The sequence below is a fragment of the Gopherus evgoodei genome, chromosome 2 (genome assembly GCF_007399415.2).
Source record: "Gopherus evgoodei ecotype Sinaloan lineage chromosome 2, rGopEvg1_v1.p, whole genome shotgun sequence".
Classification (NCBI taxonomy): Eukaryota; Metazoa; Chordata; order Testudines; family Testudinidae; genus Gopherus; species Gopherus evgoodei.
In genome coordinates this window covers 194,722,217-194,735,555 of record NC_044323.1, presented here as the reverse complement: position 1 = coordinate 194,735,555, position 13,339 = coordinate 194,722,217, and the positions used below count along the sequence as shown (strand labels likewise).

General features: G+C 40.4%; 1 protein-coding gene across 2 annotated transcripts in view; it reads right to left on the bottom strand.

The window, feature by feature from the left end:
- Nucleotides 1–13,339, bottom strand: part of FBXO15 (F-box protein 15) — a 60,704-nt gene that overhangs the window by 31,908 nt on the left and 15,457 nt on the right. The window contains exons 2-5 of one of the 2 annotated variants that reach the window (XM_030552646.1): nt 11,460–11,579; nt 7,694–7,798; nt 998–1,240; nt 378–587 (exon numbers count right to left, since the gene is read on the bottom strand). In XM_030552646.1, coding sequence (XP_030408506.1) covers nt 378–587; nt 998–1,240; nt 7,694–7,798; nt 11,460–11,554 — 653 coding nt within the window. In that variant the 5' untranslated portion in view covers nt 11,555–11,579. Of the gene's footprint in view, nt 1–377; nt 588–997; nt 1,241–7,693; nt 7,799–8,285; nt 8,772–11,459; nt 11,580–13,339 lie in introns of those variants that run through there. The other variant, XM_030552647.1, reaches the window with a different exon arrangement.

The following is a 13,339-nucleotide window of genomic DNA, read 5'->3' as shown; positions in this document are numbered from 1 at the left end:
TGGATTTTTAATTACAAGTTTTCCATGGGTCTGGATTTACCATTCTGTCTTATTTATATCTATGCTTAGACTGTAAGTTTTCCAAGGCAGGAACTGTCTTTATTTTTCTGTATTGTACATGGTCAATCACTATATCATACCTGCTCAGTTCATAAAATAATGTGATAATAAATAAATAAATATATCATTTTGTTAAATTCTCTATTCTCCCTGGAACTCCCTGGTGCCAGTGAAAAACAAGAAATAAATTTCCGAGGATAAGCTGTGGAAGGACTAAAAATAATTTCACTGGTTGGGTCAGTTTTAGGTCAGGCAATTTCCACACAGACAATTCCAACAATATTTAATTGTATAAAAATACTTTAATTTAAACTCACCCATTCTTGGTGGGAACTTTACATTGGTCAAGAAGCAATGGTGTCATGCCACATAATTCCAGAGTTGATAAGGTGTCTAAACATGGCCAGTTTGTACCATACCAAAATATAGTAATAGATGTGTCATTATAAGAGATGTCCACTTGCTCCATTACATGTTCCTTTCCGTTTCTGTCCTTCAGTACAATCACCCATCTCAAACTATATGTTCTGTTATTGAGGAAGTAAAAACAATTAAAAAGTTATTAAAACAACCTGTCAGAAGTGACAAGAAGAATGTATGGAACTTTAGAAATTCAGGCAGCAATGTCCCTGGGGATTCCTTGGAGAAGGGCATGTATCCTTCCTATTACTTTCAATGGAAATAACCAAGGTAATTTCTCTTAAAGTATCTTCTTTCCTGCAAGCAAAAAACTTAGAAATATTTCTTATTTCACTTTTATTTTCCTTACTTTTATTTTGTGACTAAATCACATTAATCAGATTGTGAGAGCATCTCCTCATCACATCCTGAATTCACAACTCTATTTCGCCATACACAGATACCATATAAAACCACTACACCAACATTCTGAATGTAGCTTGGGAGTAAACACACTTTATGACAAGACAATACTTACTTGATAGCTTCTTTGGTTTTAAGTGGAAGGCCAGTGGAAGGGTTTATAGGTTTCAGAAGCTGCATTATTCTAGTTTTGCCAGTTGCTGTTTGTTTCATGATATATTCGTTCTTCCAATATCCTGATTCTCTGTCCTGAATTGTAGCATGGCTTAGTAAGACAGCTGTTCTTTCAACAGAGTTAGTTTTCCAATTTGTTCTTTTAGGTGGAAAAAAACTGGAGTAAATTTTGAACCAGATCACACTGGAAAAAATATTCAAGAGACAAAGTAAATCCCATAAAAAGTTATTACCAGTGAGGGCACAGATCAGTAAAGAACAGACTCACCAGCATCAGAATTAAAATATACAGTTGCATGTGCATCTCAGGAATTATTGAGAATTTTATTAAGAAAAAAATGTATGATCCAACTTTAAGAACAAGTTGAGTTTGTTTGATTTAGGTGGAGAAAGGGAATACTGGCTGTCATAAACAGATAGCTAAGGGTTAATGTCTCTTTCACCTGAAACACCTGACCAGAGAACCAATCAGGAAACCGGATTTTTTCAACTTTTTTTTGTTGTTTTTCCATGTCTCGGCGGTGGGCCGCCTCTTTTTCTTCTTGCTTCCTTCTGTGGGCCAACTCATCTTCTGCTTGTTTCCTTCGGTAGGCCACCTCTTCTTCTTCTAGTTTTCTTTTGTGTGCTGCCTCTTGGGCTGCCTGTTCTCTTTGGAAGGCTGCCAGTTTGATGCTTTCTTCCTTTTCTTTCAGCTCCATCTCTTTTTGTTTTATTTCTAGTTGTCGCCTGTGTTCAGCTTCTCTGAATTGGTCTTCGGCCTCCATTTTTGCCTTAGAAGTCATGATTCCTGTTTTCTTGTGTTGGGGTGCCCTCCGGTGTTTATCTTCTGAACTGCAGGCTCTCTGTTGCCTCCTGAAGTCTGCCTAGCAACAGTGCCTTTAGCTAATCTTCAATGTTAAGTAAACCTGAAAAACCACTTTATTTGCATTTATATAGTGCTGGTATGACTCACAATGGGAGTGCTATTGTGTGACAAAAGACTGTTAATAGTCCTTAACGACTTCTTGCTTAACATGCAAGCCACAAACTGCCAGAGAGAGCAGAAAAAAAAATTCTCTCTGGTTCCCTTTTAAAACCAAACTGTTTCTCTCTGCTAAAAAGCCCTTAGCAGAGAAAAGAAAAATATAATATTCCTACTGGCTTCTGGATTCTGTCTATCTCCCACCGGCTGCCACTCATGTCATAACCTTATTCCCAAATCTGGACCTTAGCGTCCAAAATATGGGGGTTAGCATGAAAACCTCCAAGCTTAGTTACCAGCTTGGACCTGGTACTTGCTGCCACCACCCAAAAAATTAGAGTGTTTTGGGGCACTCTGGTCCCACTGAAAAACCTTCCCTGGGGACCCCAAGACCCAAATCCCTTGAGTCTCACAACAAAGGGAAATAATCCTTTTTCCCTCCCCCCACCTCCAGGTGCTCCTGGAGAGATACACAGACACAAGCTCTGTGAATCCAAACAGAGTGACTCCCCCTCTCCGTTCCCGGTCCTGGAACAAAAAGGACTTTCCTATTCCCCCAGAGGGAATGCAAAATCAGGCTAGCCAATTCAACACACACCGATCTCCCCTGATTTCTTCCTCCCACCAATTCCCTGGTGAGTACAGACTCAATTTCCCTGAAGTAAAGAAAAACTCCAACAGGTCTTAAAAGAAAGCTTTATATAAAAAAGAAAGAAAAAATACAAATGGACTCTCTGTATTAAGGTGATACAATACAGGGCTAATTGCTTAAAAGAATATTGAATAAACAGCCTTATTCAAAAAGAATACAAATCAAAGCACTCCAGCACTTATATTCATGCAAATACCAAAGAAAAGAAACCATATAACTTACTATCTGATCTCTTTGTCCTTACAGTTAGAAACAGAAGATTAGAAAACAGAACTACTTCTCCAAAGCTCAGAGAAAGCAGGCAGCCAGAAAAACAAAGACCCCAGACACACAATTCCCTCCACCCAAAGTTGAAAAAATCCGGTTTCCTGATTGGTTCTCTGGTCAGGTGTTTCAGGTGAAAGAGACATTAACCCTTAGCTATCTGTTTATGACACTAGCCTACACTGGTCTACAATTTTTGAGATGTCGTCTGCTTCAGAGATAAAATGTGATATTTATTATGTATTTGATGTGCTGAATTCAAATATGACAATTAAAACAACTGATTGGCTACTGTTTCTAAGATATTTAAGTTTTTACATTTTATGTCTATGTATATTGTGTAGATAGTAGACTTTTAATCATAAATTGTAAACCTAGGTCTTTTCATGCGTTTATGGTTGCTTTACAGGATAATATTTCACCTGTCCTGTTTATGTAACACTTTAAAAATCAGCAAAAGAGTTATATAAATACAATTTATTATGAAACAAAAGGCAAAAAACTATTATGTACATAGTTTAGTCCTATTCAGTGTCTACTCAGCGCTTCTTGGCTTGTCTCTTGTATTCATTAAATGGAGCATCTCTTGTCACTGTCCAGCAATAGTCTGCAAGCATTGATGGGCTCCATTTGCCCTGATAGCCTGCCAGGAGATTCCACTGCTGTAGTCTGGAGCCCAACAGCTCTGCCTTACTCTTGGGGAGTTCCAAATCCCTGACAAGGTCATTCAGTTCACCTTGTGTTATGCAGTGTGGTTCAGAGGAGGAGGATGGGAGAAAATGTGGGTCCTGTGACATTGATGGTTCAGGACCAGAAGTTTCATCCTCTTCCTCGTCTGACTCAAGAGAGAATGATTCTGGTGCATCAGGAACCAGCAGTCCTTCTCCAGGGGGTACTGGGTGTATAGCTGATGGAATGTTTGGATAATGCACAGTCCACTTTTTCTTCTTTGACACACCTTTCCCAAATGGAGGCACCATGCAGAAGGAACAATTGCTGCTATGATCTGTTGGCTCTCTCCAAATCATTGGCACTGCAAAAGGCATAGATTTCCTTTTCCTGTTCAACCACTGGCCAAGATTTGTTGCACAAGTCTTGCAGCATATGTGTGGGGCCCACCTCTTGTCCTGATCTCCAATTTTGCAGCCAAAAGAAAGGGGATAGGATTTCTTAACCATAGTGGTTATATTGCGCTTTTGTGATGCAAAAGTCACTTCACCATAAACATAGCAGAAGTTATCTGCACTGTTCACACAAGTACGAGGCACCTCTGTTCACTTTGGCTAAACAGAAATGTGTCCCTTTGCAAAATCAAACACTGACAAAGAAGAGAGCACGACACTGTATGATTTCTAGAGCTGATCTAGGGCAATTTGTTCAGCAGAGTGATGTAAGCTTCGTTATGATTGCATCATCCATGACTTCTAGGAATAACACGATGCAATTCATATCATGTATGACGCAATACCAGCTTCAGATTGCATCATTCATTGTTTTGCCTAAAAAGCAAGTACTGTCCAAACCCAGTCATAGATTTATTCACAGATCCAGTCAAAGATGTAATTTAGTCATTTCTGGTTTAAATTGAGATCCCTTCCCTTTATAACTCACTTATCCTCCGCCATTCCCAAGTCAAGGGTCGTATATACTGACCCAATAGCGTATCTTGAAAACCAGAGCCAATCAACAATTTTAAGCATCATTTTAGTTCTCAGTGACCCAGAATTAGTAAAGTTGGATTACATTTATTTCAGAAGCATTTTGGCTGTAGAGCAGTGCAATTTCTAGAAAGTCTCAACATCTGGGTTTTGCCTCAATGGCTGATGTCCTTCTGTATTCATCATTTCCCCTTCTTTTAGTTTGTTGTTAAACCCCATATTCTGTATTAGTGCGGATAAGCTAGAAATTAGATTGCTGGGGGAAAGACAAGTCACATAATGAGAACCAAAGAGCATTTATACACATCTTGATATTTTTGTTGGATATAAAAAGTTTTACCAGACATCCTACTTGTACTCATTACCTTCTCAAACAATTCACACTGAGATCAGTGGGAATGTCTGAGCAAAGACTGAGTAAGGACATCATAATCATAACCAACAGGGAGATGCAAAAGTGCCATTCGTGCTGCATTCCTAGACCTGTCCTCAGCCAACATAATGCTAGGGCAGTCACCTGGTACAAATTAGAAGGCTGCTTTAAGTTGTGATGGCTGCTAATGTCCCCAAGGGCTAATCCAACAGCTGGGCCATACCAGGGATGTACTCAACATGCCCTTTTTGTACCAAGCCACATCCCTTCCACCATGGTTAGAAAAGGGTGGCATCAAAACTGCTGCAGTGGCTCCTTGCCACCCAAGAGTCACCACTTTTCCGCATCTAGAGTGTTTTCTAAATGTTATCTAGTTAATTCGAACCATACCTCAGAGAGGTAGATAAGTATCACTTATGTATGGGGAAAATGCAACAGCAAAGTTAAAAGATTGCCCAATTCATAAAAAAGTCATTTTCAGGGCCAGAATAAGAACTCAGGACTTCCCAATCCCTAGCCTTGTGCTGCAGCACTAGACAACATCTCTCTCTCTCTTTTTCATGCATTTGTGTATGCATTTAAAAAACACCCTTCCTTCCTCATGTTATAATTCTTTCCCTCTGGGGCTGTCCTTTCCTCATTAAAACATGTTAAATATCATACAAATTAGAGACCATAGGAAGGGAGAGGGGGACAGTATGCAATAAATATGTTACCATTTATCCTTTGAATACAATTTTACAATTGTTGAACAGGATATGCTACCAAAATATCAACCACACAATCCATAGTAATTATACCAAAGACACATTATGGGGTTTTATTTCTCACTTAGAAATTAGCCTCAGCACAGGATTTTCACATCCACTGGCCAGCCAGATCTTCCTTACCAGTCCCTGCTTTTTCCCAGATTAAAACTATGTTATCTTGCTCTAGTATGTTTCTCTGGGTCTTTTTCCATAAAATATTCAGGGCTTAGATGGCTCCCAGGCTGACCTCCGTTCAAGAGAACAGTCAGTCTCTCATAGCAGCCTGTTTCCCATGCCCTCAGTGGTTGATGTAAGTCATTACACATCACTACCACCAAGCTCTCTCTTCTTATGAGTACATCATTCCTTTTGTAGGGGCTTCTCTGGGAAATCAACATTAGTCTGATTGTCTAATTCATGTAAGATTTATGTGAAGCTTCCTCTCTTCAACTCTTTGAGCTGAGGAGCTGCCCCCTGTAAGAGGTTGCAAAGATCATACCACCAACAGCCCAAGCTTTCAAGTCTCCTCCTCCCTCCTCCCCCTTCTAGATTCTGATTTGAAAAAGGAATTCAGGATGGAAAAGTAAGATTTCAGAGAAAATCCCAGAAGCAGGACAGACAGCTGAAAATGTTTAGCACTGGAGGCTGAGATGGGAAAGGAGATCTTGTTCTCAGAAACGTCCAAAACATCCCTGAGGCGTCAAGTACAGTATTTACCAATTAATAGGGAGGCATGCACCAGCTCACGCTGTTGCAATCTCTCCCACTGGCAGTAGTTGCAGTCATTCATGGTGTGAGCAGAAGAAAGTAGCTGGGAAAAGGCAAAGGAGTTACTACAGGCTACAAGCTCCCTACACCAGGGGTGCCCCCTTGCATTTATATGTGACCTGTGTAATATAATCACATTTAAAAATGAAATGAAATCGGAGGTTATTTACCAAGTATATTTCTAGCCCTCATGGTTGCAAAGTAAATCTACCATATGTGAACCAAATGCAATCAATGCAGTGAATGTCAGCAGATGCAAGCATACATTTCAGACCATAACTCAGAGGTGTGGATTTCCCTGACTCTTTAATCTTACTGGAGTGTCCGCTCCAAAGCTCAGTGATGACACTTCAATGACAACAGTAACAATTCAGTGCATATCATTTTAGCAGATGGGGTGGGAAATGGAATGGGAGAAATTGGAGAAATAGTGGTGGGTCTAAGGCAAGCAGATTTTCTCCCTAATAGATGCTAAATACCACAACATGGTACTGAAAAAATGATACCTAAACATTTTAATTACTACACAGAAGTTGGCCTCTCCACTTGATCCATCTGCAAAACTCCCAATGACATCAGTGGGAGATCAATATGAATTGAGTCTTAAATGTATACTCTGACCCATGGACCATAATTAAACATAGAATTTAGCCCTTTGAACTGATACCCTTGTGATAAACCTTTCTCTATTTGTTTTTTTTCTTCTGTTTTTATCAAAAATAAATTCATTGCACTGTGACAAATGAAAGCTGCTGAAACCACCACCAGAACTACCTGGCTACATAACCCCCCTGCAATAGCGCAGGGAAAAAACTGGAATGAAAAAGCAGGAACCTGAAAAGAAGGTGCAAAAATCCCTGCCTGTGAGGAGGGAGTCCAGCATCCTGTGCTGGTTAATCTAAATCAGAAAGAAAAGTAAAGTATAAATTGATCTTATAAAGCAATACATGCAAAAAAACAGGTAAGTTTTCAAAGCAGTGTGCTTGGTTTTAGCCACACAAGTCCCATTAACTTTAATGGAACTCACACAGCTAAAACTGCATCCAGTATATTGAAAATTTACCATATAGATTGCAATACAACAGAAAAATAGCTGCTGGGTAATTACATCAATTCCCTGGCATCAATGAAACTAAATTAAAAAGTCTCATATAACTCAGGTTAACTTGATTGCTGTGAGATTGAAATTACTATGTTTCCCCTCTTCCTTACTTGTCATTGGCCAGATGATAGAAGCGTTTATTCACACAACCGATACACAACAGGGATACAGCATCCAAATAAGAAAATATCTTCAGTAGTATCTCTGATGGCATACTGAAAACAAAAAGGAAGGGAAAATATTACTGGACTTATGTGCAAAATAGAGTTGACAAGTGGCTAAAACCTTTAACCCCTCAGCACAGGAAAGTGAACAGAAAAGAGAGAAGCCACCACTTCATAAATCCCCATGTCAAACCTGTCTTTGTAAAACGCTGTGTTCTCACCTAGAGCATTAATCTGCAGCCTCCTCAGTTTTGATTTGTTGCTCTGATCGAAAGCCTTTGCTTACTGCACTTCACAACAGTCTACTGAAGTGGCACAAGATGTTAACTGCTAGCTAAGATCCTCATGCATTCATGTTACTTTTTTTGAGCTTTAAGTTGTGAAAAGTAACTTTATTCAAATTATGTGAAATTATTCTGTTCATCCCTCCACACCCCCCCGAAGTTCACAGTCTTTTTCATATCATGGCTCCACATTCAGTCATTCATCACTAATAACTTCTCAAATGTATCCCAGAATCTTGTGTGTTCATTATTACCTTTCAAACGTGGTGTCAGGTCCCAAGGTACTTTACCAACAGTGCCTACTCCAAGCCAAAGTTTGGTGGGATGCTGTATCTCTTCTCAGCTCCATGTGTACTTGTAAAAGATATAATCTAACTGCCATTAAAGTCAATGGAAAGACTACTGTTAACTTCAACAGGACTTACAGCCACCCTCAGGGTACTTCTGAAAGTGCAAATCTGTTTTCCACTGTGGCTGACAGGCTGCTCAGTGAAGGGCAGGTGCCTTCCCTGAAATCCCATTGCTGCTGCTGCTGCTGCTGCTGCTTTGCAGTCACCTGGTGGAATGTGCAAACCATAGCCTGGAGCATGAATTATTTGTCTAGACTCTAGGGGTTGGAACCCCCAGGCCATTAGATTAACATTTGCGCATGGTACAAAAATTGGAGGGAATAGCTCAGTGGTTTGAGCATGGGCCTGCTAAATGCAGGGTTGTGAGTTCAATCCTTGAGGTGGTCACTTAGTGATCTGGGGCAAAAATCAGTAATTGGTCCTGCTAGTGAAAGCAGGGAGCTGGACTCAATGACCTTTCAGGGTCCCTTCCAGCTCTATGAGATAGGTACATCTCCATATATTTTAAATAAACTTATTCTATTGTCCTCATTTTTCTGAGGCCATGGCTACACTTACAGTTCTGCAGCGCTGGTAGTTACAGCTGTGTTCGTACAGCTGTGTAGGGCCAGCGCTGCAGTGTGGCCACACTGACAGCTACCAGCGCTGCAGTGTGGCCACAATTGCAGCGCTGTTGGAAGTGGTGCATTGTGGGCAGCTATCCCAGCATTCAAGTGGCTGCAACATGCTTTTCAAAAGAGGAGGGTGGGGTGGAATGTGACAGGGAGCGTGGGGGAGACAGAGAGAGTGGATTTTTGGAGCTGACACTGTTCTCAGCTCCCTGCCTTGCAAGTTGTAAGGACTGGAAGATACACAGTGCCTACCTTCAATCATTTTAAAAGTTTTGACCTTTCCCCCACCTGTCTCTTATTCACTAAATGCTAATTATGCACTCCTAAATAGCCATCAGATCACATAAACAGTTGCTCAACATTACCCCTCCCCCCTCTCTCCTAGAGCAAACAGCTTTGAACATTCCAAAACAATTCTCCTGCCTTCCGCTGGAGCACAGAGCAGCTGTGTTTGTTTTTTAGCAAGTAGCTACGGGGAGATCGGAGTTCAACCATTCTTCTGGTTTGTTGTGGACAGGAATTCTGGGATACCTCCTTATACCCCGGAGGCCAATAAAAGCGCTGGTGGTGTCCACACTTGCTGACCAGCGCTGCATCACCAGCGCTGGAATCGCTACACCCAAGGCAGACCAGGTGTACAGCCAGCGCTGCAACCAGGGAGTTGCAGCGCTGGCTGTGCTTTGCAAGTGTGGCCACATCCTGAGTTGTAACCCCCTCACCAGCGCTGCAACTCTCCAGTGTAGCCAAGCCCTGAGTGTTGCAGTACCCTGGTGCCAGATATGCCACTGAACAAAGGAGCTACTGTGGGACTCAGCAACCTTAACGTCTTTCCTGATGTCTATGTCCATTTGCAAGTGACCGAGCAAATCAACTGTGGGTCAGAACAAGTCAGTTGTGGTTCTTATGAAGAAGCTGCAAATTTAAGACTACCGTTTACTCCAGCAATTTGTGATCTTCCAAACACAGGTTGATAAATACCACTAAATACTAAGGGAAATATGTTAAAAACTCAACATCTAAGGGTATGGCCACTTTCAGTCACGGAATCTGACTGAAATTCATGCTCATTTTAATCAAGCTTATTCAGATACTGAAGCAGAGAAGCCATTGCAGCATGGGCTCCAACCTGGGCCAGCCTCTCCAGTAATTACCTGGGGTACCAATATAACGTCATACCTAGTAAGTGAAGGGTATGCTTATGTTCATTTTGGATAAGATGTGGTTTGCAGGCTGCTTATGCATAGAGAAGCATGCTGTGGCTCATCACCCTAGGAACATTCTAGAGAAGGCCAGGGGGAGTGGGTAAGCTCAGCATGTGGAATAGAGAACTATGAGCATGTGATAAAAAAACCCATATATGGAAAGGTTAACGCTTATTGGTTAGAGGTTCATGTTATGTACCTTGTTATGTAACTTGTTATGTAAGTGCCATGTGCTATAAAATAGCAAGGGGAGGGACTTCTTGCTGGAGGGACTCTGCCTGATTTTTTGTACCAGGGGCTCTCTTTTTGTACATATTGAATAAAGCTTTGTTGAACTGAATCGCATCACATTGAATCCAAGTCCCTTGATTCTACCCAGCATCAGACTCATTGGGGACCACAAAATCCCAGCATAAGATACAAAGAGAGTTAAAAATAGTATCAAGTAATTCCCTTGCTCTAGAGTCCCATCTACCAGTTTTGAATTTTAGAACTACACTTTCCCTTTTTGTTTTTTTTTTAGAAAATGCTCTTCCCTCTTGCTGTGTGAAAGACCCACATAGACAACAGGGAAAAGTGATTAAATAATTAGCTACATAGGGAAATTAGGAAAATGGCTGCACATAAAGTGCTATCAAATGTACAAAGTAAGCAAAGTCAAAGAAGTTTCTCTAATCTTCCAGTTATAAAAATCTCAGATGTTTCCTGTAACAGGAGGTACAAGATTTTTCAGAGAGAAATGTGATTTTTATGTTGAGGGTGTCCTTGTAATATTACCAGACACAGCGGTACAGTCCCATCTTCAAGACTTGTTCTGAAGGAAGAGGCCACCCAGTTTACACACCCCATCATTCTAAAATTTCATGTGCTAAATATACTTCTCACCATGAAAAGTTTAATTACAAACTGTCATTTATTAAACTAAAGCTGTAACAACCTTGATTTTAAGAAGCGATATAGTTCATTCATCAAGACCATGGAGTTGCACACAGGTAACTAAGGGACTAACCTGGCCTGCAGAACCTTCATTAAAGGGTGAAAATGCACAAGAAAAGACCCAGTTTAATACTCAGGGCCCAATCTGAAGCTTCAAGGTAGGCTGGTAAAAAACACTCTGTTCATTTTTATACTAAAAATATTTGGTATGGAAGTCACTGAGACACAAACATGGAATTCCACTAGGCTATTTTTAAACATGATTATTTTTCAGAGCAGAACAGCCCTTTAAAATTTGACTATCACATTGAAGTCACAGATATACTCACCTCTCAATGCGTAGGCAAAATTTTGATTTCATAAAAGTCTTCTGATAATGCCTTTGAATACGAATATTTTGGGTTTCAGATCGTTTCGCAGACATGGCAGTGAAGATTCCTGACCTCTTACTACAGACACAAAGATAAAGCTGTTAATAGTCACACGATCATTACCTGGAAAAAAATATATGTACCAATATGTACTATGCATCACAGAAGAAACATGATTGAGAAGTACATGTTATATGGCCAATGTTTCACTTCATAACCAGCACTTAAATAATGTGAAATAACTGAGCTGATGGGAAGAAATGGGCTGGAACATATGGCCCTGCTATGACCACTAAGGTCAATCTCTACTGATACTCAGATGAATGGTGCCACGACAATACCTGATCAGTTTTACCAATTAAGACAATCCATTCATCTTGTTATAAAGAGCAATTCCACCATGACCAGCATAATCATACTCCAAAAGAGACTGCCAAGGACTCAAGCTGCTCAGACTGTAAACAGAGGTTTAGCACCAAGACATAGTACATTTTTGTTGACCCACCTAACACTGGTATGTTAATAAAAATAAAAATCAGTGTAACTTATGCTTTGAATTTGTCAGAGCCCAAGAAAAATTTCACAAAGCTATAAATCTGAATCATATCTAAAATGTGCAAGTATATTACCACTTCAGATCTGCTTTTGTTTAACAGTACATATTTTGCAGTTATAGGAGTACTAAATCACTAGATAAGTGGGTTTTGCTATTGTTTTTATGTATTTAGTTTTTAACGTGTGCTGGAAGTGTGAGACAAAATTGCCGTTTCTTCCCACAAAACAAAAAAGTAGCATGCTTGTGCCAAGTGCAAATCAAGCCACATACCTTAACCTGCCATACCTTTTATACCTAAGGGCTGGTGTACACTGGGGGGGGCGGGAATCGATCTAAGATATGCAACTTCAGCTACGTGAAGCTGAAGTCGAAGTATCTTAGATCGATTTACCTCTTGTCCTCACGGTGCAGGATTGACATCCGCAGCTCCCCCTGTTGACTCCGCTACCGCTGTTCGCACTGGTGGAGTTCTGGAGTCGACGGGAGCGCTTTTGGGGATCAATATATCGCGTCTAGATGAGACGCAATATATCGATCCCCAAGAAAATCGACTACTACCTGCCAATACGGCGGGTAGTCTAGACGTACCCATAGTTTCCAAATCAGTAAGTCTATTTGAAACTATCTATATATTCATAATATTCTTAATCATCATCATCAAACCCCACAAAAACTCTGGAAGAAAAAGCAGAATACGTAGATGGAGCCTAAGAAACCTAATCAGACTCTGACAACCAAGCATCCTGTAATGCCATAGAGTAGAGCTTCCTATATTCTCTCTTTGTTAATGCTCCAGAGTTTGGATTGCCAGCTGGCATTCAAATATCTGGTCAATCCAACTCTCTGTACCTACGCAACCAACTGATGCTGGAGATGCTTAAAAAGAAATCTCATTTGCATGGACATGTATCGGCAGAACATTTAATACACATGGGTAATAAATAAAGAACATTTTATGGTCATAGAGCAGAAATAAAACTTAGATAAGGAACAAAAATTAACTTTGACCTCACTATATACTGTGCTACCTTCACAAATTATTATCCCATCACAGTAGAAATCCCTAAGATCCCATTGGGCACCATTAGAAGCATATTTCCTTCTGATCTAAAAGTCATACAGTTCACACTTGAGAAGCCAATCCACTAGTGCAGTGATTCTCAACCTTTCCAGACTACTGTACACCTTTCAGGGGTCTGATTTCTCTTGCGTACCCCAAGTTTCACCTCACTTAAAAACTACTTGCTTACAAAATCAGACATAAAAATACAAACATGTCACA